Source organism: Athene noctua, chromosome 1 (genome assembly GCF_965140245.1).
Source record: "Athene noctua chromosome 1, bAthNoc1.hap1.1, whole genome shotgun sequence".
Taxonomy (NCBI): domain Eukaryota; kingdom Metazoa; phylum Chordata; class Aves; order Strigiformes; family Strigidae; genus Athene; species Athene noctua.
This window is the reverse complement of record NC_134037.1, coordinates 132713919-132741027: the sequence shown is the minus strand read 5'-3', so window position 1 is coordinate 132741027 and position 27109 is coordinate 132713919. Positions and strand designations below refer to the sequence as shown.

At 40.0% G+C, this 27109-nt stretch overlaps 1 protein-coding gene across 1 annotated transcript in view; it reads right to left on the bottom strand.

Annotated features, from left to right (window-relative positions):
- Window positions 1-3539: 3539 nt before the first annotated feature.
- The window catches only part of WARS2 (tryptophanyl tRNA synthetase 2, mitochondrial), a 46540-nt gene continuing 22970 nt past the window's right edge, over window positions 3540-27109 (bottom strand). The window contains exons 3-6 of the mRNA XM_074927667.1: window positions 11213-11293; window positions 9396-9481; window positions 6657-6775; window positions 3540-4619 (exon numbers count right to left, since the gene is read on the bottom strand). Coding sequence (XP_074783768.1) covers window positions 4171-4619; window positions 6657-6775; window positions 9396-9481; window positions 11213-11293 — 735 coding nt within the window. The 3' untranslated portion in view covers window positions 3540-4170. The remainder of the gene's footprint in view (window positions 4620-6656; window positions 6776-9395; window positions 9482-11212; window positions 11294-27109) is intronic.

Below are 27109 nucleotides of genomic sequence, written 5' to 3'. Positions count from 1 at the left end.
AAGAACCCCATTTCACTGTCCTTTCTTTAAACTTTCAGGTCACTATAGGAGCTCCCTAACCTTGAATGGAGCAACCATAATCCTGCAAAGGAGTTTTGCTTGAACTGTTTGTAGATAAACACATAATGAAGTATGCACAAGGCCTTCTGGAGAATCTAAGAATCCAGATTATGGTGTTTGAAAACCAAGTATACTTCAAACACATCTTCAGGAGTTACAAACAAATGGCAATATAACATACAATATACATACAGTCCAGTTATGTGAGGCAGGGATGTATGCCAATGCTGGAGCAGTGACAGAGTTAATTTATGAGTAATCATCATCTGGAGTCTCTGCTGAAGAAAACACTGTTCCTGAATCTAAAATTCCTGGTAAATTCTGTGCTCTAAATTTGGAGCACCAAACTGAGACACATTATCAGCGTCTTCTCATAACTTCTCATAAGACGACTTCCTAGGAACCACTGGGGGAAAAGATAAATGTCTCAAGTGCGTAAATGTTTTAGTTAGATCTAAGTAAGTTATTAACTGTGGAGCTGATGCTCATCTCTGAAGTGAATTTCTTCAGTTACCTGGAGATGCTAGGTCTGATACTGCAGATCCCAACCACTACATTTGTACTTCCCATGTATTAAACACACAGGAATGGAAAAGGAGGAGATTTCAAGACTAAGATGCAAATTACTGCACATATTTGAGGAAAAGGACCACTGAAGAAAAGGAAGCAGAAACAAAGAGCAACACAGCAAGGGGTAAGGATACCTCTCCACCTTTCAACGCTTCTTTTTTCAATTAGGAAGGATGAGCTCTTTCCTATCCAGTCCTGGAAGAACACCTTACAATGACTTCCGCAGCACCACAGGGCATTTCTACACCAGCATTGCAGCTGGGATCAGGAGTGTGCTTCTGCAGAAACTCCCCACTGTCCCCACTAACTGCACTCTAGCAAGCATCACAGAGACATCTCCACGGAATACGATTACTGGACAAAACCGAACATGAAAACGCATTTCAGAAGTGCACCCACTGCAAGTCAGATGTAAACAATTAAATCCCTGGCACACCAGATTAGAGTTTGTGTGAAGCTAATCCTTCTGAAACACATACCATCAAGCCTTCTCCACAACTGTTCTCTAAAGAGCTGCTTTAACTCATCTCCACTACTTTGCTAAAGTAAACACTGACACAATCCAACATCTAGAATGGGTGCTTACAAAAATGTTTTAAAGAGGAAACAGGGAGGTAGAAGAGCAAAGAGATCAGAGTAGCTTGGTTTCAAACAATTTTTACTGATAGGAGCGAGCACATGTTGCTTCAAGCTCAGCTTCTGCCTGCCAAACTCTTCCCAGATGCCAAGTAAAAGGCTCAAGGAATGCAAAGAGGCAGCCAGGCTAGGTCCAGCTAGACTCTTAACCTGAACGCCAAGATGATTAACTTCCCAGAAAAGCCATTCTCTAAGAAAACTGGAATAGGGAGCAGATACCTGCAAACATCTTCATTATAGTTGTCTCCTGTGAGGGGACACTAATGATCATGCTTGTCAGTGGAACTGGGATTATTTCACTGGGAAGACACAGCTCTTATTTTGAGAATTCCTCCACAGAAGCTACTAAAATAAAAAGGCTAAGTCAACAATCAATAGGTGAACATACTAATTTTACACAAGTTTAAGTTTCCTGAAGGAGAAATAACAGGCATATTTTCTTACTTGAAGGTCAGGCAAGTAAGATTTGCTTGAGTGACAGGAGAAAGCGAAGTGGAAAAGCCCAATCTATTCATGAACTAAAGAGAGATAAACCAGTAAATTTGATTGAAACACTACTAAATATGTAATATATTAAATCCCTACCCCAAAGAAAGGGATCTTTTGAAGCTTTTCTTCCTGCTTCATCTACGTGATTTTTCTGAAAAAAAAATAATCTAACAGATTTGGAAAGACTGCTCAGAACAGTTTGGGTAACAAGCCAGAATCACCTGTTGATGTCATCCCCTCCCCCCTTTTCTTTTTAATAAATTGTATTGAAGACATATGAATACTGCTACTTCCTTTTCACTGCAAAGGAGGTGTGTTGAATGCCAACTCTGTATGTTAGGTGATTTGAATATCAGAAGTGTAAAGTCAGCCTGAAACTATGATCTACCTTTTGAATACATGCTCCTATCTTTCCTAGTGAAAAAGAGGAACAGGTAGATTGGATGAATCAGTGTTAAAGATTTCCAGTATCTTCATGAGCAATGCGTTATCTTCTCTTAAGGAATCTAGTGTGAGACTTTTGCAGAAATCAACCCATGTTAAAAAGTATCACAACAAACACTTTTTGCCAACTCAGCAAGCAGCAGTAATTGTGTGCCTTACTTTTTCGTTTTAGTTCCCATGAAGACTAATGTAGCTGTTAAATCCTGGCAAAAGTTTTGTAAAATTGCCTAAATATGCACAGTTAGACTGTTCTCCTTCCTAATCTGCTACAGCTAATTTGAAACCAGGGACTATTTTTGAGCACACTTCTTTCCAGAGGACATTACCTTGGATTTGTCTACACTAAGTTTGGTTTTCCATCATTCTGTCTCCATCCACTCTGTTCCTCTAGTCTTGACTAACTTTAAAAACTCTCATCAAGTTCTTGCATGGCACCTGTCTTCTTCAGATTCCTAACAAATAAATACAGGTCTCAGTACAGATCTGCAGAAGATCAGTCCACAACTTCTTGTTTTGCAAAATTAAATAATTCTCTCCGAATCACCTCACTATGATAATTAACTAAATATCTTCTTTTTTTAAAAAAAAAGCCAACTACATAGAACACTCCCCAGTTTTACTAACTCAGTCATGTAAGACGCAATCCTTCATGACAAATGCTATAGGCATATAATGGTTATGAGCTGCTGCAGTACAGGATGAACTCAATTTACCTTACAGTAAAGCAATTTCAAACACAGCACTATTAAATGCAATGACACACTTAAATATGCTGGCACAGGACCAGTAGGGCTTTCATTACTTTTTAAAATGTACTACTACTCCCTCTTCAGAAAAGGGTATCTGTTTTTGGCAATTCCCCTTTGCCACATGTTCCCCAACAAATGTCATGGTCCATGGGTCCCAGTCTGTGGGTCTCATGAGGCCTAAGATCAGTGCAGGCTAACACCATTCTCCCATCACTGAGCTTTTTTGAGGCTCAGTAGTGAGAGTTCATAAAGATCTATTTAATCCCATTTCAGCTCAAATCTCAGCACAGTTTTCTAAATAATTCTGTTAATTTTGCAGAAAGTTCTCTGATTTCTCAACCCAAGGTTTCTTACACACAGGATAACATCTTTTCCCCTGTACCTTTTGTAAAGGAATCTTAGACTTGATGCTGAACTGAAAATCCTGGACCTCCCTGCTAAACCAAACAGGAGGTGGAATATGAGCAGCTGAAGCACATGTTATTTCTCACTGAAGTAACTCAGACCTGACCAGCAGGATGGCACAGGTGGCTGAAGTGAATTTCAAGTCCACTCTTGGGACTCTTTGGAGTGACTATTAAAGAAGCCACCTAGTACAGTAGTCACAGTGAGTTTTAGAGTACGGATATCTGTATTCATAAGATACACAGACTCTCTTCACACAAACTAGATGCAGATACAAAATCACACAGAGTTTGAAGACGCAACAGGGAGAAGCAGTAAGTTCTCTCTTCATTACCCTGAGCATTTTGATTTGTAAGCCTGTGCTTTTATGCCGGTTATCCAAGAACACATTCAACCACCATATCAAAGCTGAATAACCACCAACAGGATAAGTTGTCCATCTGTACAAGATCACATGCACAGCTAAGGATGTTCGAGAAGATTACAAATATTTCTACTAGATTCTGACCACCTTGCCTATACCTCGGCTTCTTGCAGTGGTCAATGGAAAAACCCAAACCCCCATTTGGGCAACCTTATATTCTGCTTTTGTGGGATCTTTTTGTGAATTGTGATTATTTTGCCCTCCCTCCCAAACACAGTGCTGGTCCCACTGGAAATATCTGGCTTCATGCATATTTTTTAATGCAAATGTTCTACTTGGATGTTCCAGGAAAAAAAAGAAAAGTCTTTGTTTCAAAGCAAAATGATTAAGAAGATACAAATAACAAAATGTCTGTCCCAGGAAACAAAAGTCCTTGCAACTACTCAGCAGTTTCTACTGAAATCCCACCATTCTTCTTATTTCTTGATAAATGGGAGTAGCCAGTTCTTTGGCTTTCTCTGCTCCATCCTCTAAAACCTTTATCAGATAGCATTTGTCTTCCTGGAGCTTCTTGATTTCATTTCTGATAGGAGCAAATTTTTGAATAACCGACTCTGCTACCACCATTTTGTAGTGAGCAGTGTCAAGGCCAGCAGACTGGTGCAGCACTTCTTTAATGCTAAGCCCCGTTACTGCAGCATGAATGGACACCAGATTGGAGACACCAGGGCGACTGGCTGGGTTGTAGGTCACCTCGGAGGTAAAGTCAGTCACAGCTTTGCGGAATTTCAGCACTATTTCATCAGGGCTGTCTGCTATGTTAACAGTAGCTAACTTCTGTGGGTCTGACTTGGACATCTTCACTGCTGGATCTCTGAGGGATTTTATTTTCTTTGTTGTACCTTAAAATAAAAAAAGAGAATAATTGCAAACACAGATAGACAGTGGTTTCTTATGACAATTGCTAAGAACATTTTGCAGCAGCATGACAAAGCTCTCTGTTTATTCTTGCTTAAAAATGAGTTGCGAGTATGCTCCCATTTAGTCCTTATGCCCCTCTCTATCCTTCTAACCCACCCTTCCTCTCCCATAAACTAGATGAAAAGTTGCTCCATTTCTCCCCTTCTCATTACGCAGACACTTCTTCTAAGACATTTTTTAATATCTTCTGTGACTAGATGGTAATTTCCCCTGAAAACTATCTCATATTCCTGGCACTGGGGACAAGTTACCTAGAGAGCATGGACTGCACCTTACTGCAAGGTTCAGTAACAGTGGAGAAACAGGTTAAATCCACTGGTAAAAAAGAATCCCAGAACTGTTAATATCCTTACTTCAGGAAACTCTTCCACAGAAAATCTCTTGGTAGTTCTCCTAAATATCAGGAAAGACAGTTATTAAAAGCTCCCTAACTGAGCATTAACCAGCTCTGTTAGAGGGAAAGCGCTGTACAGATAAGAGGGGTGTGGATATTGTACAAACTACTAACATATATGTGTGTACATGAAACAGAATAGTACCATTAGGGGAATACTGCCAAATACTCTGTAACAGCATCAATCCAAACTGTTTCAATCTTTCATCAAGAAACATCATTCATGGAGTACACAAAGTATCACTGATCTAGAAAGTACTCACACCAGTTGTTTTTAGACACCGAGTAACAGCCAACTAAATTACCCGCATACTCCTCACAGATGGCCTATGTACTCAGCAAAAGAGTAAGTGTTCTTCCAGGGTACAAGTCAGACTGCCCCAAGAAAGTGCTCTGTTCTGAATCACCTTTTGGAAGAGTCCATCTCTTTTCTGTAAATTTGAAGGAGTCCAGGTAACATAACTGCCTACAGCTAGTGAGTCTGAATAGGTCCCCAACTCCTCCATTCATCTAGGATATTTCATTGGCTTGTATATACTTGTGAAGTCATGAAGGTGTGCCTTTCATGAGGAAAGTAGAAAGTTCTTTTTTGTTTCTCAAATTGAGCTTTTTATTTCCTGGAAAAGAGTCTCACCTGCATCATAGGCTCCACTCAACTCCTCATTATAACGCTTAGTATTTAATTGTTCGTTAGAAACTGCAGAGCTTGCAATACCTTGTATTCTCTAAACTCCACTCTGGGTCTAACACCATTTTTGTCACCAAGGCTTGAAAATTGAGAAAGGTCTATTACTGCCTGTCTTTTCTAAGGTGAGAGCTCCTTGCCCTTTTGGGGGCGAAGGTCTCTGCTGTGCATTCCTCTACATTACTTACAACAAAGATGCAATGCTTCTTCCCTGCCCAATTCTTCACGTTTCTTAACAAACATGCCATTTTTGCCATCTGACTCCTCCTCACCCCCCCGGCCTATGACCTAGAGCTCAAAAATGCTGAGATTTTCCTTATAAGTCTCCCTAAGTCTAAGATCAAAAATGGAAAGTCTAAGCTCTGTAAGAGACCCTTACTGAAATATGCAAATACGTATTAAACACACTTAAAAGATTTTTGAGCACTGTACCAATAAAGCTACAAGCTGTTTAGCATGCTTAATGTAAACATCTACCACTCAGACACTGAAGAATTCTGCCTGCTAGAGGTCTGTTGCCTTGTTGCTAACATGTCTCCTGAACTACCAGCGTGGAGCAGAGACCCTACTCTTAAAAGGTCCAATACTTGAAGAGCAAGGCTGACTGGCAGCTGCAGAGTGCATCTGGCCCCCAGGACTAGAATACCAGACGTCACATACATTCCTCTACTGGGGATTTGTAAAGCCTTATGTCTTTCTTGGGAGTTCAATTTCACAGCCTCTAGTCTCTTGTTGTCAGTTTTCAATTTTCTACTCCCTTAGCACCAGTTTGCTCCCTTTTCTTGGTCCCTGAAACTATTTCCACAATATTTAAATCCATCCTAAACCTTGAAGTGCATTTAAGGGGGAAGAAAAAAAAACCACCCAACACAAGCTCACTTAAAATGGCTTTGGGCACAGGAAAGAATTCTCCATATTTCTTGTTGAAATGTTGTGCTATATCTTGGGCTAGTTCCAGGTGCAGGACTTGATCTTCTCCAACGGGAACACGTGTCGACCTTTTAATAAAAGACAGATACAAGAAACTCAGCAAAACTCTCTGGTTCTGTTGAAATGTTACTCAAGACTGTCACAGCTTCTGCCATGACTGAGGGCCAGATTAGGCCAAACACTCAGTCCCAGTTAGAAATAGGTGCTGCGGGAACAACACCCCAAGCTGACTGTATCCCAGGACGAGCCTGTTTTTTGGGCTGAACTGAAGCACACCTCCAAGGGAAAAAACATCCCTTCGCAAAAACGTACATGGTAAAGATATCAATAAGAGCAATTCACTAAACTCAGCTTAAAGAAAGGTTTTTGTCGTATCTCCTGCTGTCTCTTCAGTTATGAAAGAGCACGTGTGACAGTGTGCAAACAAAGTAAGAAAGCACAAGCACCTTGCCTTGTCAAGTCTCAGGAAAACATAGCTGTTGTTGAGAAGTTAGTACTGTGGATTTATTAAGGGAAAGAAAGAGCAGCTCTTCCTCATGGGTCATCATTGTGTAAATATCATGTGGGCCAGTGTCTCAATTGCCATCAGTGTTATCATTCATAGATTAGAACTTCTAGGATCAAAGGATCATTTGATCTGCTGTATTGAACTCAGTAGCTTGAATGCAGTTCTGGAGGGAAACAGAGTCTTCATCAGAGGACATAAGGAGGTGAAGAATCCATTACTTCCCCTGGTAATTCTTTCCCACAGTTTATCATACTCACTAAAAATGTATGAGTCTTTTAGATGAGGCAGACTTGAAGTCTTGCCAGCTTTTGATTACTCTCCCTTCCCCCAGCAGATACTTTTCTAAGGCTTGTGGGGTATTCAGCTCTGAATCCTGGATATGTTCCAGTGTAAGGAAGTTCACTATGCATCTTTTAAGTTCCCAGAAAATTTCAGTTCAACACGGTACTCCTTCCTTCCGATTCTGAATTACTGGGCTGACATCCAGGAATCAATCTGTCCACCTTTATTCCCCAACAAACAGTCAACAAGGCAACCTAAAAACAGTTACAGTAGCCAATAGGAAATCACAGTGGCCTACAACTAACAGAAAGAAAATCAGTTACCATAATCAATATACTTTAAGCAGGTCAAAAGAAATGTTTCCATATGCCAAAATGGTTCCATATTCACAAAGTTTGCCACTAAACAGAAAACATACTGTCTTTATAAATGCCTCTACATGATTTTTCACCTTTTTCCTTGCCCTTTTAAAAATATTTTTGTCCTAGTGCTATTTTTATTCCTTTCTGTCCATTTTCCTATCTCTTTGATCCTTGGTTCATCTGAATTAGTATTATTTCTCCCCCTCCTCCAGCTCTTAATTCTTCTTCATGACTGCTGTTCCCTTCTTGTGTTTCCATTTCTCCCTGATTCTTGTTCCCTATATTATGTTTTTACATTAAAACATTTCTTATTAAAGATATTATGTCAAATTTCTTCAAAGAGATACTGTTTCTCTTGCGCTTCCTTGTTTTGTGCTCTGTCTGGATAGCCTGCTGTTAATACACATGGGAGCAAACAAACCACGGGCTTCACTAAGGAATGATGAATCACATGATCTTATTAAAGATGGAAGAGACATACATGGTTGAGCTTAATCAAGGCAAAGTTATTTCTGATAAAGTTGTCTAAATGTCACCCTTAAATACTGCTTCACAAGCAAATGGGACTCACTGGTTAGATTATTTTAGTGTTCAAATTTATTTTGACTTTTGCTTGCTTCCCATTATTTTCAGATAAAATTCAAATGAATTAGAAATATAATGTACTGGTCTTCTAACACTACTGTTTTCCCCTACTACTGATCACTTGGGATTAAATTTCTCTAGATACATTTTTCTGGGTTAACAGCTGGCTAATCTTGGTTACTCTGTCCTCCTAAAGTCCCCATCCTCATAGTTCTGTATTACTTCTCTGTCCCAACAAATATTCACAGCTTTACTTCAAAACAATTGCACAAAGTACGTATGCTCAGAACATGAAAACAGTTAATGCATAGTGCATTGCCTCTAACATTTACTTACTGAGACAGTTTAAAACATATGAAATACAATCAGTCATGACAATGCACTACAAGTTCTATCAGCCAGGCCACAAACTTAGCCATGCTGAGTCAGCAGTCCCTTGTAAGGATGTATTTCCATTGCACCACACAGTACGCCCACAGAGAAAAATCGAACCAGCCCAGCTACCACAAGGTGCAGTAAATTACTCACTTATTTCATTAGTATCAACAGGCCTACAGAGAATCCCACACTAGTAAGGGTATACTATAGACAGCCAGTTTAAGAAGCTCTACAGTACAATGCATAAAATAAAGTATAACTACTTAAAATGAAGTATGTTTATGTATGTGTGTGAACATGTAATATGTATAATTAATCATCAGTGCATTTTAATTCCCCAAGAATTATCCTGAAGTGACTGCCTTTTCCTCTTTACAGCCCTGCCAGTTGCTTTCAAACCAGGCTAGACTTAAACCAGTCACTTGAGAGGTAGAAAGCTGTCATCCATTTCCAATCTTCTGATCTAATCACACCCAGCTCCCCCACTTAATAAGTTAGCATGTTGACCTGACAAACATTCATTCTAATGCAGCTGAACAGACATTGCCCATGAGCTCACATTCTGCCTCTTACTTGTACAGCAAAATATCTGCTGCTTGAAGCACAGGGTAAGTCAACAGACCAACAGTTCCTTCATTATTCTGGCTGGCACGCTTCATCTGTTTGCAAGAGAAAAACAGACAGGAATCACACTTTTGGATAATGGTATCAAAGTCTGTGATTTTAATTACTTAGAATTCTGACTAATTTGAACAACTTACTGTATAACTCTAGAGAAAAGTGTGCCGTGTAAAACCTGCTCCTTGTGAATATACACATCCCATTTTATGTCCTCTATTTATGAATTTCCTTACACTGTTCTGATATTGTAGTAAGGAGAAAACATAGGCTTGTGTTTTCTTTCTGTTTGTAATCTTACCAATGAAAATTATTACAATCCATCAGGCTGCATTATGAGACTTACTTAACCCCTACTTTTGAAATAGCATTTTCAGCAATAAATTTTTGAAACACTTTATAATAAAAATATAAAAAGGCATTAATACTTGTGTTTCACAGAAAAGAGATCAAGACATAGTGATCACATGCAGTCACTAGGAGAGTTGGTGACAGCTAGGAGAACGCAGAATACAAAGGCAGAGTCCAGCATTCTCTCCATTAGTTCACACTGCTCCCCAAAATCCACCCACTGTCCTGAAGTCCTTTACTGCTTTAAGATCATTTAAATCAAGATAGTCAGGTTACAGATACTAATTCTATTCTAGAAGTGGCATATCTACTTTTTGCTTTTTATCATAGTTGAATACACTAAAGTTCTTAAAATCTTAATTATTTCATTAAGACTATTAAAGTATCTTTAGATTTTTCTCACCCCTCATAGAGATGTAGATAAAAGACAGGATCTGCAAGTGCCTAGGGTTCAGAGGACTTAATCTGCAAAGCCTAGCACCTGTAACACCTATCTGTAGATTTGGAAAGTCAATCCAGTCAAAGTTGGATTTAAGACCTTAACTTTAGAACTTCAGGTTTGAAAAGGTTGGCTTTAATCTATGCCATGCATTAACGCTGGTTGCTGTATTTAAGTTTTACTGTTTTTATTTAATTAAGAAGAAAAACAGGAAAAAAGAAAACATCTGGAGGTATTTAAGACTGCTCTGAACTCTGCAAGCCAAACTGCTCTTAAGGTTTTTTTCCTTTTTTGATACTTCTCTCTCCTGCCTTTTGCTTTTTCTGCTTACTAAATACCAGAATAAAATACAACAAAATGAAATGCAAGAACTCAGATAATGCAGTTATGCTGATGCAGTACCAAGATGAAAAAGATTAACATTTGAAACTTGTAAAGGCAAACATTTAAGGTACATTAACTTTATCACTCAGCACATTCTTAATATTTATTATTTCTATACTCCTCTTCCAACATATGCTTCTTTTACACCCTCTTTCATAAAATTTACAGAACAGCCACTCTTCATAGTGGGGAAAAAAAAAAAAAAAGCTGTTTATGGAACTCCTTAATCAGCAAGGCTCAAGGTTTCCACTGCAATATCTTGTAGTCTGTTTGCATTATTAAATAAGCATTGAAATAACTCCAAGTATTCTAGCAAAACCGATTTAACAACACCAAACAAACATCCTATTTAATACAGGTTCTGTAAGTCTCTGCTAAAAATCTTAACCTATAGCTTCCAACAGGAAAATGTTCACTGATAGCAGCAGACCCAGAAAGACATATTTTCCTCCTTCCACCACAGGACTAGAGAATTACTTAAACCTAAAGCAAGGATAACCAAGATACAGTTGGTACCTCACAGATAACAAGTATTTCAAGGACCACAGTTCTACTGAATTCCCATATATCTCCTTTTAACTTACAGACCTGTCCATACCTTCCACTGGGGCAACCGTAGCAGATGTGACACATTAGTTAAGCACCCAAGAATCCAGGCAAGTTCTGCATGATTAGGAACCTGGAAGTAAGAAGTCAGAATATATTTTAATCTTCTGCATTTATAAATATATTTTCTCAAATATTACCACTAAAAATACTAGAGAACAGAAAACCATTTATTTCTGTTTATTATTATTTCAGTGAGGTCAAGTGACAAGTTCATGAAAAGTTCTGGACACCGCATGGATTGAATGTGCTGTGCTCAAGAAGAACAGCAAGGCTCTTGATTCTATCCACTTATATTCTAAAGAAAGAAAAAGTTTTAGCAATAACAGAGTTGAACTTACATGTAAACTAACTGATGGGCATTGTGCCACAGCCTCCCCACACCCTTGAGATAATACCCTGAGCTATGTTACACTGCAGCATGGCTGGCAGTACAATCATAGATTGGCTTGGGTTGGAAGGGACCTTAAATATCATCTAGTTCCAGCCCCCCTACCATGGGCAGGGACACCTTCCACTAGACCAGGTTGCTCAAAGCCCCATCCAACCTGGCCTTGAACCCTGCCAGGGAAGGGGCAGCCACAACCTCTCTGGGCAACCTGTGCCAGGGCCTCACCACCATCACAGGAAAGAATTTCTTCCTTGTATCTAATCTAAACCCACCTTCCTTCAGTTTAAAACTGTTACCCCTCATCACCACACTCCCTGATAAAGAGTCCCTCCCCATTTTTCCTGTCACCCTTCTTTAAGTACTGGGAGGCCTTCTCTTCTCTGGGTTGAACACCCCCAACTCTCTCAGCCTGTCTTCATTATGGAGGTGCTCCAGCCCCCCATCTTCATGGCCTCCTTTGGACCCACTTGAGCAAGTCTGTGTCCTTCCTATACTGGGGAGCCCCAGAGCTGGATAATAACTGCAAGTCCTTTGCAGAAGCCTGATTTAAGAGTCAAGGAACAAGAAGAGCTGGTCCCCTCCACGAGGCTGTGGCTGCAGATAGATAACAGTTACCTCCCTGACCAGGACAATGTCCTGCACTTTTTAGTCAGTGGTGATAGTGACAGTCTGGTGATTATCAGACACAGCAAGGTAATTAGTCACACCTGAGGCTAATGCAGTGAGAAAATCAGAGCAGCAGGGACAGGGCTGAGCACAGATACACTGGATGTAGCTTAGGTGCAGACTGGGGTCCCCAGTTTAAGTGGAGCTCCAGGAGCACTGGGCAGAAGGTGCATGGGTGGAAGGTCTGGGTGAGGCTTGCCAGAGCCTTGGGTGCACCAACAGGTCTTAATGAGCCTGACCTGTCTGCAAAACAGGGACAACAGCTAAGGTTGTGTATCAAACTTTACAGTATGGTCTGAATTGTCAATTAATTTGTCCCTCAGTACTGCAATCCTATCAAAACTAATACTGATCTGAAGGTGAAACACAAGGACAACAGCCCCCCCCCCCCCCCCCCCATTTTGCTACAAGGGTGGTTTGAAACAAATGAGAGAGATAGAAGACTCTATTTAAGCTCATACCAACAAATCTTCGTTTAATATTCAGGGGGGGTGGGGGGGGGGTGGGCGGGCTGCAGTTATAGTGGAATTTTAGTATTTTCAGAAGGACATTAGACAGAGTGATTACCCCCCTGCTGCTAAGAGAAAGACTTTCTAAAGGCAGAGACAAGAAATGTGCTGTGCTCTGTTTCATGAATCCACATTTAGTGTCTTGACAAATACCATTTCATTTTTGCATTTCCAACACTCATTTTAGGATCAGTAAAACAGGCAAGCATTGCTGATGCACAGGCTGTTCTTTAATTTCTTTCTAGTCATTCTGGTTTTGTTGCTAGTTAGCTATATATAAGACAATAATAATAAAAAAAATAGAGGTGATCTATGTTCTGCTCCTTTGCTTGCATACTGATTCACTCTTTTCAATACTGGCACATATGGATGTTTAAGAGCACGCTAACTGAATCAAAGATGTTCAAAGCTTCATGCTTGCAACACAATATAACAACCCAGATGGAAAGCAGTAGGAAGTGTTTGTTAACAAGCAAGAATTAATAGCATTGTTAATGGAAATTCCTTTGTTGTCACATTTTAAATGCAGTCATTTCCTAGCTAGCAGTCATTAGACTATTTTGGTTGTCAGTGTTGTATAGAGTTATCTGACCTCCAAACAATGGCTAAGCGATTAGAGATATAAAACATTCCAGATTGATTCCCTTTCTCTTCTTTCTACCTTTCCCACAGGTTTTTTTTTTTAATTATTTTAATTTCCTTATGCTTATTTGACCTGCAATTTTCTACGCACAAGACGAAGTACAGTAAGATGCCCCAAATGTACCTTCCGTGAGATACAAAGAGTAAACTGAGCTTTATAGAAAACACTAAGCACAAGACCCTTATTTCATTTAGAAGGAATCACCATCTGGTTCAAAGTGGTTTCCCATTCCTTTCTTCTAGGCATGGATAGAGAGGAAATGGTGCTCTGTTGCACTTGTGTTGACAAGGACTCCCTTTAAAAGCTATGCAGTCACTGATCCAGCTCTGTCAGACGTTGCTTCTACAGCCAAGACTGCACGTGTGTTTCACTGCATCAGAGGCTTGACATTACATCAGTTACCAAAACACCAAGTGATCTAAAGAGCATTTGTTGAGTTGAATCTGCAGTTCTGGGTCCCAGCAAGTTATAATCACTTCTAATACTCAAACACACAGTCCTTTCCTAAGCAAGGCTAGAGCGCTGAGTACTGTGAAGAAAGGGCCTGATAAAAGGGGAAGAAAATATAAGAAAGTGCATGGAAGGGTACAGATTTCAGCTGGAAAAAATTTCAGTACTGGAGCCTAATGAGTTAACATTCATCACCCAAACTGCATAACTGGCTGTATGTTGGTCTGTGAATCAGGAGGTACTAGGCTTAAACCACAAATCATTTGTCAGACTAAATCATGGTTTAAGCTACTGTGTTTAACTTGGCAAGAGGGGCAGGTAATTGCTGCATTTGGTCGGTCACTGTGCATCAGCTCAAAGGTGGTTACTCATTAAGCTAAGTACTCCATCACTTGGACTGGATAACTCTGAATACGAAGAAACTGGAAGAAGTGAAGATGTATATGATATCAGTAAAATAAAGGCTCAGTCTACTCTTCCTTTCTGGCACTGAGCAACACCCATGGATTACAATTCTCTTAGACAAACTCAGTCAGCCTCCTGCTCTAAGTCCATTTAAAATTCAGAGCAAATATCTTCACTAAACAGCCAAAACATAAGACCACAAGAAATAATACCTTACTGGATCAAAACAGAGGTAGCTATAGCCTAACACTGTTTCCAGGAGTAGCAACAAGAGATGGCATTTAGTGCAAGCACTTAAGCCTATTACTTCCTACAGTATCTTCCCCTCATACTTCTCCAGCATCCGTAACTGCTGTACTAGGGAATACTGGAAGATATTATCCCTGGCCCAGTCTAATTGTTCCCCATGAATATCTCTAATCCCTTTCTGAACCTGGTGATATTGCCCACTTCACAACCTCAGGCAGCAACAAGCTCTAGAGGTTCAGATCTGATGTATAAAGAAGTACTTCAATTTATCCACTGAACTCTTTGTTTTCTATAATAGTTTGGAATGTGTGTTGGCTTTGTGTGCGGTGGGGCTTTTGGTAGTGGGGCAGGGGGCTACAGAGGTGGCCCCTGCAAGAAATTTCTTGAAGCTCCCCTGGCTCCAAGTTGGACCTGCCTCTGGTCAAGGCCGAGCCAATTAGTGATGGTGGCTTCGGTCTGTGGTAATGTATTTAAGAAAGTGGACTTAAGAGAAGGAGGAGTTGCAAGGGCAATACCTCTGCAAACACTGAGGTCAGTGGAGGAAGGGAGGAGGAAGGGGAGGAGGTGCGCTGGAGCAGAGACCCCCCTGCAGCCTGTGGTGAAGGGCCGGATGTGCCCCTGCACCCATGGGGGTCATCAGTGGAGCAGATGATGACCTGCAGCCTGTGGGGGACCCCACACCAGAGCAGGTGGCTGTGCTGAAGAAGGCCAGGACTCTGAGAGCAACCCACGCTGGGGCAGTCTGTTGCTGGGAGGACTGCAGCCTACTGGAAGGAGCCATGCTGGAGCAGTTCATGAAGAGCTACAACCCAGGGAAAGGACTCACGTCAGAGAAAGTTCATGGAGGACTGAGGATGTCTTCCTCCCTGTTGAGGAGGAAGGAGCAGCAGAAACAACAGGTGATGGACTGACCACAACCCCCATCCCCTGCGCCACTGAGGGGGAGGAGGTAGAGAAATCGGGAGCAAAGCTTAGCTTGGGAGAAAGGTGTTTTTAAGATGTGATTGTACCTCTCGCCATCCTATTCTGTTTGATAGGTAAATGAAGTGGTGGTGGTGTTCAAATTAAAATGATGTTCTTTTTCTTCCCCAGTTGAGTCTGTCTTTTTCCCATGACCATAACTGCTGAGTCAACCCTGCTTGTCCTTGTCCTGATTCCCAAGCCTTTTGTTTTATTTTCTTCTCCCCAACCCTGAGGGGCAAGGAGTGAGTGAGCAGCTGCTTGGTATTCAGTTGCCCTCTGGGCTTAAATCACGATAGAATGCCACTTGTTTCTTGTATTGCACGATTTGGTGAATAATTTCACATTCAGTTTATCCAGTGCTTTTCTGATTTTGTAAACTTTGATTGCACCTTAGCCTTCTCCTCTTCAAACTGAAGCATCCCAGACTTCTAAATTTTTCATTTTAAGGCAGCTACTCTATCCCTTGTAGCATTAATTCCCCTTCTTTTTATCACCTTTAATTCACTTCACTACTTCCTTCTTGAGATGCAGACACCAAAACTCTACCCAATATTCAAGATATGGGCACACCAAGGTTTTGTATAGCGACAAAACATCATCTCTGTCATGTTCTCAATTCTCTTCCTGGTGATGTGTCGATAATGACAAACTGTTGGCTTTTTAAAAAATTACTTGTGCCGAGCCAATGATTTCAGAGAACTGCATATGCTGACTTCAAAACTTTTCCTGTGTTGTGACTCAGCTCAATACTGTATAAAGAAGGGTTGGTTAGATTACATTTACCTAGATGCCTAACTTTGCCTTTAAAGTTCCACTACCACTAATTTGCCTACCCACTCTATTTTACGAGTCCTTTTGAAGTTCCTTTCCTTGGCATATCGTTTGACCACCCAGAAGAACTTAGCATTGCCCACAAACTTCTGTTCACTACCTTTTCAGATCACGAATGAAGATGTTGACCAGAACTGCTCCCAGCATGAATCCCTGAAGGACATGACTACTGACTATGCCATTCAAAAAAAGTGATTGCTATATCCTATTTGGCTTTCAGCTCCAGCCAGCTGCAATAGTAATGATCATTTCCACCAATACTTCTTCTTTTTTTTTTTAAATAAGACTTGATACAGAACCTTTTACAGCCTTTTTTACAGAAGGCTTTTAAAAAAATTCAAATCCATTATGTTCCTGGGATGCTGTTTATCCATGTACTTACTGACACCCTCATTGAGTCTGGCAGTTTAATGAAACAGGATTTCGCTTTAAAGAAACCACAGAATCATCTCGGTTGGAAAAGACCTTGAAGATCATCCAGTCCAACCATTAACCTCACACTGGCCGTTCTCAACTCCACCAGATCCCTCAGTGCTGGGTCAAATCGACTCTTCAAGCCCTCCAGGGATGGGGACTCCCCCCTGCCCTGGGCAGCCCATTCCAACGCCCAACAACCCCTTCTGCAAAGAAATACTTCCTAAGAGCCACTCTGACCCTGCCCTGGGGCAGCTTGAGGCCATTCCCTCTTGTCCTATCACTTGTTCCTTGGTTCAGGAGACTCATCCCCCATCTCTGCACCCTCTCTTCAGGGAGCTGTAGAGGGCCATGAGGTCTCCCCTCAGCCTCCTCTTCTCCAGACTAAACCCCCCCAGTTCCCTCAGCCGCTCCCCATCAGACCTGTTCTCCATACTCTGCACCAGCTCTGTTGCCCTTCTCTGGACACGCTCGAGTCATTCAATGGCCTTTTTGGAGTGAGGGGCCCAAAACTGAACCCATCATCGAGGTGCAGCCTCACCAGTGCCGAGTACAGGGGTCAGATCCCTTCCCTGTCCCTGCTGGCCACACTATTGCTGACACAAGCCAGGATGCCATTGGCCTTCTTGGCCCCCTGGGCACACTGCTGGCTCCTGTTCAGCCGGCTGTCAATCAGCACCCCCAGGTCCCTCTCTGACTGGCAGCTCTCCAGCCACTCCTCCCCAAGCCTGTAGCGCTGCTGGGGATTGTTGTGGCCCAAGTGCAGCACCTGGCATTTGCCCTTATTGAAACTCCCCCAGTTGGCCTCAGCCCATGGCTCCAGCCTGTCCAGGTCTCTCTGCAGAGCCTCCCTACCCTCGAGCAGATTAACACTCCCACCTGACTGGGTGTCATCTGCAAACTAACTGAGGGTGCACTCGATACCCTCGTCTAGATCATCAATAAAGATGTTAAACAGGAGTGGCCCCAAAAACCATAGTGACACTCCAAAGGGACTGTTTACTCATGCACTCAGCATCCTATTCTTTGTTGAAGACTCTACCACCCTGGTAAGAAGAAAGTTAAAATCACCAGTTTGTAGTTTCTGGGGTCCCATTTAGAGCTCTGCTTGTGTACTGCCAACATGACTTCAACCTATCATTCCTCTGGCACAGTGAGAATTTACAGTGGCAAACTGCACACTGTGGCCACCAATTCTGGCATTTTACCTCTGAGTTTTTTTCAGACTCCCAGCTGAATGCCATCTGGTGCCTAAACTGTCCATCTTTACCTAATATTTTCTGTAAATTTACAGTAAACTGACTTAGCTCTTCTGATCTGCTGCTATAAAATGCATATGGCAACCTTCCCAACACTGTCAGCAGCAAAGTCCAATGCCAAGAACTGAGACTAGCTCTTAGGGCTTTATCAACCCTGAGTGTCTCTTGTACTTTGCACTCACTGGTCCCCTAAATGGCCTCCTGTTTTTGATGCAAGACCACTTAGTTATCAGTTTAAGAATCTTCTGCAGGGTGGTCCTCAAATCCTTTTTTAGCCCCCTTAATTTTTCTTTTTTTAAAAAAAGGCATTTGCAATTTTGTAGTTTTTTTGTTTTTCTAATATGGGCAAGTTTTCCCTTCTGAAAATCTAATCTTTCCCTATGATTGCCTCCTAACTTATGGATCCATGGAAAGAGGTTTGCTGGACAAATGTTTTCTTCGTGAATGGTGACACACATTTAACTGTTGGTTGGGTTTTTTTAAAATACCTTTGGTTTTTAAAAAATGTTACTTCCAGGATAGTTTTAGTTTCCTTGGTTTTTATTTATTTATTTTTGACAATTTATTTTCACCTAGCACCCTTTCTTGAAATAGAATATTCATGCACTTTATTTGGTCTGCTCTCTACAGCCATAATGCTAAACACCACTATAATGAGTTTGCTACTACTGAGAGCCCTCCACTAAAACATCCTGAACTAGGTCCTGCACACCACCCAAAAGCAAACGTAGAATGGCACAATTTCTAACAGATTTTTACAAAGGCGCATCCAAAAATTTATCAATATGTCTCATCCTGATAAAGGTTATATGCGCATAGTTGAAACATAATACTATTGCTCCCTGTCCTAAATTTGCAACTTCTCTCATTTCACTTAACATCTCCTGATCACTATTATCATCTTGATCGTGGGTCAGCAGTACAATCCCAATGACACATTTTCTGTTAGATTCTGGTATTTTCACCCACAAGCATTTTTATTTCCCCACAGTATTATGGAGAAAGACAATCCCTCCAGCAAATTCAAACAATGAAATGAAATGAAACAGAGAAAAGGCATCTTATCTTCGTTATCAATCTGTCAAATGATTTTCAGTTGCTTCCTATTGTGTTAAGTAGCATTTATCCTGCCATCTCCAGGAAGACCTTTGTCAAAGAAGCATTGCTTTTCAAATGATTTTCATTAAAAAGAGTAGGTCTGTTGGAGAGGTATTTTGTTTGCATTTCTTTTCTTTTTTTTTTTTTTTACAAAAAGGAGCTCACCCTAAATCTAACTCCAGAAAATGAAAGGGTACAGAGTCTTAATCAGCTAAGATTATTCTGTGTACACTTGAATGAGTAAAGAACTTAATGTGTTTTGTATTTTAAAATCTGACAACAGAAGTACCTTCTGGAGCTATGGTATACTTCAGGAATCCCCACCTTCCTGAAACAGAACAATAATAACAGAACAGAATAATAACCTTCACTGCGAAGACATCAGTTTCACAGCAGTGCCCTCTCTCTCAAATACCCCAGTAAAAATACCACAAAACGTAGCAAAACAGAATTACATCTTTAATGAACAAAACTCACCACCAGTGACAGTCCCTGAACTGTATGTCAAACCAACCTCCAAGAACGTTACAATCATTGGTAATTCTGAAAAACAGCTATCTAATCCATTAAATCCTTCATGCCAGCTACAGCTATGTTTGTCTACTGCAAGAATTTAACAGCCTGTTTTCAATATAAATATGATTTTCTCAGGAAATATTTCTTGTAGTTTGGTTGAAAATATTTGGAGGACTAACAGTCTTGTAAGTCCTCTATTTATTGTTTCCCTTACAAAGCCAACTATTTCCCATTTAGCAGTTTTCACAAAAAAGCTTAACCAGATCTATATAGTGCCCTCCCTTTTTAGGCAGCCCAAATCATAGCCCTTGCTTCTCTCAGTAAAAACATCGTTTCTCTCTTTTCCTGCTCTGTGGTCTCACCCACTTTAACATAGTTTTCTTTCCTAATCTGTTACAAGTCTGTAAAAACCATCAACATTTCTCAAAGGGTCGAGATGGTCATCTCTCTGCTATTACCAGCGATACATTTCCTCCTTCAATTTCCATTGCTTTAAGCATCCCCCACAACCTGGCTTACTAATCACTTATCAAAGAGTTACTTCCAGAACAAACTACTTACATTGCTTCCTCGTGGTCCGACAAGCCCAAGTCTGCACAGTCAGATTCCTTTTATTTTTTTAAGGCACACTTATTTAACAGAGGTGACCACTGCCAAATGATAATGAGCAGTTATCCAGAAGGCACAAACATCTCCGTTTCTTAACCTGGCTGAGTGCCCTGCCCTGCTCCTCCCTCTTTACAGACAAATAGCTTCTTAATTCACTTGTGTGGCCATTTGACATTATTAAACTCAGATCACAATTTACACTTGGATCATCTCTGGGGCGTTATATGCTGAAGTACAACCTCAGGGCTTCTCCCTGCAGATCTATTACTTCATCCTTGATCCTAGCTATTCCCTACCAAGTTATTGCTGCTATTCCTTAGCCACAGCCACATTAGATAATATATACATGGAAAACCAATAGCTGCTTTTTGTCCCAGTAATTCTAGATGACTTTTCATGCTGAGACATACAGCTGAGGCGGACAGCAAGCAATAAGATACAAGAACAATAACAGAGGGAGAGGCATGGATACTATGAGCTGATCTGAAAGCAGGCAAATCAGCAACACTGGAACTCAGCTTTCTGAGGCTTATTATACAAAGTCATGTGTCCGCAGCTGAAGTGGCTTTCTGCAAAAAGAGATGCAATGTTTCATTTTCAAGATGGATTCCTGAAGTTGCAATCTATAGCCCTTCTTTCTAATGAACTGCAAATTTGCTGTGTATCTGTTATATGGAAACAGCTTCCCCTCAGCAGTGTAACCTCATTAAGGGCTACATTTTAAATGGGCAATAAATTTCCAAGATTTTATTTTGACAGTGTAGAGAACAAACAAGTGGGTCTGGGGAGGTAATTTGGATAGCTGTGTACTAAAAGAAATGTGAACAGAGGAGGGAAAGTGTACTAAATTTCAAAATAAATGAAACATCTTTTTTAGGATTTTTGTCGCTTCTAGAAGTACCAATTAGTGCTTCCAAAAACTTCAAGAGGCCTTTTAGAAGAAAGTGTTGCTCACATTTATTTTTCTTGAATAAGAGGTGAGTTTTTATTAATGCTTAAGGTTGCAAGCAATATGTTCAAGATACCTGGTAATGCATTTCTATCTCATACAGCTAGAGAGAATAAGGGGGCCATAAACAAGACAAAATAGACTGCTCTTGAATCAAACACACAGCAACTGAACACCCAGTGAGATACTTTCATGACAGAAAATTTGACATGGTATCTCAAATTCCTGTTCAAAGAAATAATTCAAGTGTGGGTAGAATAAGTTCATGGTTACAAAGGCAACATCTGATTTAAGAACCTGTTAAGCAATGCATTGAATTGGGGGGTGTTTATCTAGCTATCACTGGTAAATCTATCAGTATTTACAGCTTTCACTATTACCTTTGAACATTTTAATAACTTATCCTTATTTATATTTGGCTAAAACTTACAGAAATAAGATCTGTCTCTCCTTTCCAAAGAACCTGACCAAGAATATCCCTACTGGGTTCAGGTTATACTGGTTATAAACTCAGATAGAACACATTAATTTGGCCGAGGCACCCTTTTCCCTCTGTTTATTCTTATGAAATAAAACTTACTTTCAGAAACATTCTCCTAGTCTAAACTACAATACTTTCTGAGTAATTAGTTTGGTGTCCAGAAGACTGGTGGACAGAGTAGCATATAACAGCTACATAACAGTATGAGATAAACCAGGTAAATTAAGGAAGAGAGAGAAAAAAAAAATTCCTACTGAACCATGACTCTTCTTCCCACTGAGCTCTAGTTATATCTAGCCCTGTCCTGTGGGGGAGAAAACAAGAGGGATGAGAGAAGTAGAATAATTTTCTAAATTAAATAGTCACATACTTCCTCTTATGACAGGAAGTTTTCAATGGACCATGCTAAATTAATGTACTTTAATGAATTTATAAGCTATGATGCAATGGAAGCTTTTAAGCCCCTCTGAAAATTGGACAAGAAGTAGAATGAATCCATTCAAACTCTGCCCACAAAACAAAGCAGCTGGATATTTCTGGAAAATAATAGCAGTGAAACAGTTAGTGCACACATTTAAATTGTCATATTTTGGCTTTTGGAGTTAAGGCTAAGACAAATTGGCAAATTCCCACCTCCCAGAGTTACTGCTTCAATTTGCTCGCACACTGCAAGAATACTGCAGTTGATTATACTCAGAAAATAAATCACCCCATCCAGAAGGCTGAAAACTGCAATTTTCCACCCAAAAACTGAATGTTACGTTGTCCAGAAATTCAGACTCAGCGAAGTGTTAGTGCAGCATATTAGCCACTGCCTGCTGAATCAACTCTGATGGAATTTTAGTTTCTCTTGGGACATTCAGCATGAATCTACTACGATAGGTAGGTGGACGGGAAGAACAGCCTGAGACCACATAAAAGCAAAGCAGTTTCTAAAACTGTTTGCACTGTGAAGCAGATGAGATACAAGATGGTTATAGGTAAGAACTAAAATGCGTATTGTACCCACCAGGAATCAGAGAAAATGGGTTATACCATATAAGTTTACCACGTGTGCAGATTGCTTACTGTCTTCCTTATTCCCCCCCCTCGTAGTTCTTTTTGTTTTTAATAAAACTTAGAATGTTTTATGAAAGATGACTGTTACAGCTTTTATCAGTTATGGTACAATTTAAGTAATAATATTTGTTCTTTCTTCTAGTATACTCAGGATATGTTGTATAAGTCATTAATCTGTTACTTCTCTTTTATGCCTGGAAGGCAAAGGCAGCCACTTAAAGCATATCTTGACATTGTTTTCTCTAAGAGCAAAGAGGGTTTCATACATTTTTCAGCTGTGCTCCAAATAAAAATGCATAATTTTGAAATACACATTTATTTTTATTCTTACAGAAATCGTCACTCTTCTACAACTTGTCTCCTACAACTACTTAAGAAAATGTAATTAAATAAGCTGCAATGAAAGAGCTTCTCTCACTGGGAAGCCATTCTAGTGTCCAACACATTCCACAGTTGTCTCTTCCCAGGTATTCTAATTAAGTGTGCTTGTTTATAACCCTTCACAGACAATGTGGTTTCAAGCTCCACCCTAAATATTCATCATCATCTTTCTTGCATCTAAATATTTTCAAGTAATCATCACTTGTTCTTCTTTTTTTAGGGAAGTCACTACTTCCCTAAAATGGAGTTCAGGTTTGTATATAGTAATGTAAGTGTGGGAGGTATTTGGTGAACTGCTATGTATGGAGACCAAATACAGAGCCAGCCATTAACTTTCTGTTTATATACATGTTACAAAAAACTGTAATTTACAAATGGGAGATTCTGAAGCATAAAAACCAAATTTTCATCAAACTAGCACTTTCCATTTATAGGTAACTTAGCTGTATACCTGATACATAAGAACAGAAGCCATATACTCTCTAAGCAGTACAATAAAAACCAGTCTAAGCAAAATTCCTCTCAATTTCATTTTACTTGCAAGGCAATGACATCACTGAAGTCTAGGACTCCACGACAACTTCACCTGTATCCTTATCATAGCAGCACCTTTTGGATGTAGTAAAAACATGAGAGGTATCTGTTCTCACCACACTTTTCTCCAGCAGTCATTCTGTGATTAATATTGTTCAGCCTTTTGTCTTTTGCTTGTACTGGAAAGAATGATAAAACATGGGAAAACTCTGGAGGAAGGTATTTCAGATACCCCTGGATTAGAGATTTGATCTGCATAAACCCTGCTGTAAATAAAAGTCTACTGACAGTGAAACTCTGACCAAATGCACATGCCTTTCAAGAAACAAAGTATCAATATTTTTTTTCACATATGGCAAACATATTCCTGAGAAGCTACACGAGCAGCAATAGAAAGAAAATACAGAAGAAGTAAGACAAATAAATGAAGAAAAAATCCCCTCTCTTGAGCAATTCTAGACCATTCTTGCCTAGGTTAATCCAGAGAAAGAGGACACAGCAGCATTTACAACAGGACTGCAATTCTCTTAATAGGGCTTACCATTACTAGCATACTTTCCCAATGCAGGAATTTCATTCTGCTATTACTGCTACAGAATCAGGGTGCTACCAGTTGTAGTTGGTTTTGGTGATTAAAACCAAAAGTTCTTATTTAATAATAATTTCATTGTATAATGTTTGTGCAAAAAAAATAAACAGGAGTGTAAATCAGAAGTAACTGCAGTACCACTTCTGTGAGCTATAATTTGGTAATTACCAAGATAGAACTCAAAATACAGCAATAACTGTAGCATGTTAAATCTACGGAGAACTCTCTCATTTACCAGTTTGATCTGGTATTGAAAAGAGAAAGCTACTTTGCCCATAACCAAATGCCTAATCCAGTTCTCTATTTGCAGATGGATTTTCACTACTTTCCTGATGACGTCTGGAAGTACAACCTATTTCAGTATGCAACTGGTTTTGGTCACTTTGCTTTACACCTCAGCCAAATGTTTGTAAACAAAATTGTGGCTTTTTAGACCACCCACCTTTGGAGACTGCTACAGTGGCTGAAAAGGAGAGGCCAGCTCCTTCTCTGAAAACTGAGCAATTACCAATTCAAAATCAAGCAATAAACTTTCTTGATTAGCAATAGCTGCAACCTATTTTACACCTTTGTTTTTAGAAACAGTCATCTCGATATTATGACATTCCATAACATACTGTTTCATTATCATACTAAAACAATAATCACATTAGCAAGGTTCCTGTCTCCTTTCCTCGCATCAAGAGCTACACGCAGATATTCCTTTTAATTGCTTCCAGAGGAACATCTGGTCCTGCCAATGCAATTGTAACAGACCATAGTGCATCTCTGGGTATACCTGACCACTACATACAGCTCAAATAAGCTTGTTTTTGGGAAGTCAACAAACCACTTCAGCCGGAACCATTACTGAAACAGCCTGGATTTCCAAACAACTCTAACAGTCCTTCTGTTTGCAGCGTGACAATGAGTTTTCAAAAATGTGCTAGAATCAGCCACTTCTGAAAGCTGTTTTGATATACATGTGATAAGTATTAGTAAGAATATGGTTCAAGACATCAGACACTGCCTACAGAAAGCAAATACTTAATGGTTCAGATTGTAGAAGAACAACAACCAGAGAAGAACAATCTGGACATATAAAGACACCCAGAAAAATTAAGATAAAAGGTAGTCTAACAGAGGCCAGCCTAACCACCATTACGTAAATCAGAATCATCATTGCTGGAAACTTTTGGCTGATAAAGCTGGATATTTTTCAAGTCTAGCTATCTAAAGGTTTCATTGGTTGTTGAGCATATTGGTTCTGTAGAAGCATCACTTCTAGTCCTGTCCTCCCATCATTTTCCTGAGTCTGACACATTCTCTTTGGGAACTCAAAGACTGAAGCTCTGCATTATTATATTGTGTAAGATAGAACACGGTTTCTGTGGCTGACTGCAATGGAAGATCCTCACTGATAATCCGCTGCCTTCAGGGGAAGCGTGCGTGTTGGCTTTATTAAGACCTGGAACAGCAGTAGTTTAGCTTTTAGACTCATAAGAACATAAAAAAAGCAACACTGGAACAGATCAAATATCCATCTCTGACAGCAACCAACAGTAAAGAATGTAAGCCCAGAAAAGCACAGATATCGTCCTTACTGTAGTTTCAGTACTTCCTGCAGAGGTGCCACCTCAGGTATATAACACTCCCCAGTGCATTTTTCAGACTAATTTGTTGAGTCCTCTTCTGAATTCATCGACATCTCAGCATGCACTGTATCCTGTGCCAAGACGTTCTGCAGCTTAACCGTGGACTGCATGAAATGCAGCATTGTTTTCCTCGTGCTGAATTATTTTGATACCTGTTCATGTTCTTCAGTGGATAACACAGTTGTTCCCTACCTATTTTCTCCACTTTGCCTGCAGTTTTAAAAACCTTTAGTCCTCCCTAACCATAAGCTGTAAATCACCCCTCTTCCAGGCTGAAGAGTTCTCTCTGTGTATCTAGTCACTGATCCTGTGTTGTAACTAACTGAATTGTTCACTTGCGTGAAAACAAGAAAAAACAAAACAGACTGGTTTTTACTGAATCACTGGTTTGTAACTCACCTTGAGATTATTCCAGTTGATGTCAGCCTCAATGGGAATGAAGTTGTCAGAGCAGAGCCAAAAAAACCTCCAAGCTGGCAACTTATTTAAAAGGATAAATAGATTTGAACAAAGGATGAATTAATTTAAATATATCTCCCTTAGAATTCTGAGCTAATCTATTTAGATTGGTTTTTTAATACAGAGGAAAACTGAAGCAGGAAGTGTATCTGTCCTCATAATTTTAATATCCACCGGGGATATGGAGCTATGACTGTCATTTGCTGTTTCACAACCTCAGGAAACTCTGCCTGTAAAGAACGACGTTCAAAGGAGGAATGCAATATCATGGTTTCATCTCGCACTGATAAAATTCAGACCCTGTACATATCACCTTCGCAGTTCTGTTGCAAATTGGACATCCATTTAAAGATGTCTTCACAGGAGCAGAAGCTATGACACATCTACTTCTGTGGAAAATTACAGAAGTTTGCCAGTTTAGAGTCAGCAACAGAAAGTTAATCAGGCAAGAAACTAAGATGTGTTCCAGGAAAATGCAGTATGTGATAGTCTAGGCTGACACATACCAAGTAGGAAGGTACCCCTTCGGGTGGTCAAGAGAAGAAGCAAATATTTCACATATGAATTATCAGATCACATGAAAAAAAGGTGCGTATGAGAAGGAGGTTATAGCAAAGAAGGGGAAAAAATTCCAGAGAAGACTGGTAACTCCCTGGTGATTATGATGGAACCAACACAAAATTTACCATGCCAATCACCTGTTTAAGATACTGTGCAGCTGGCAGATAAAGTGGTAAGAAATTATACAAACCCATAGAAACATGTTTTTCTTGCCTTTATGGTTGCACAGACTATGTTTA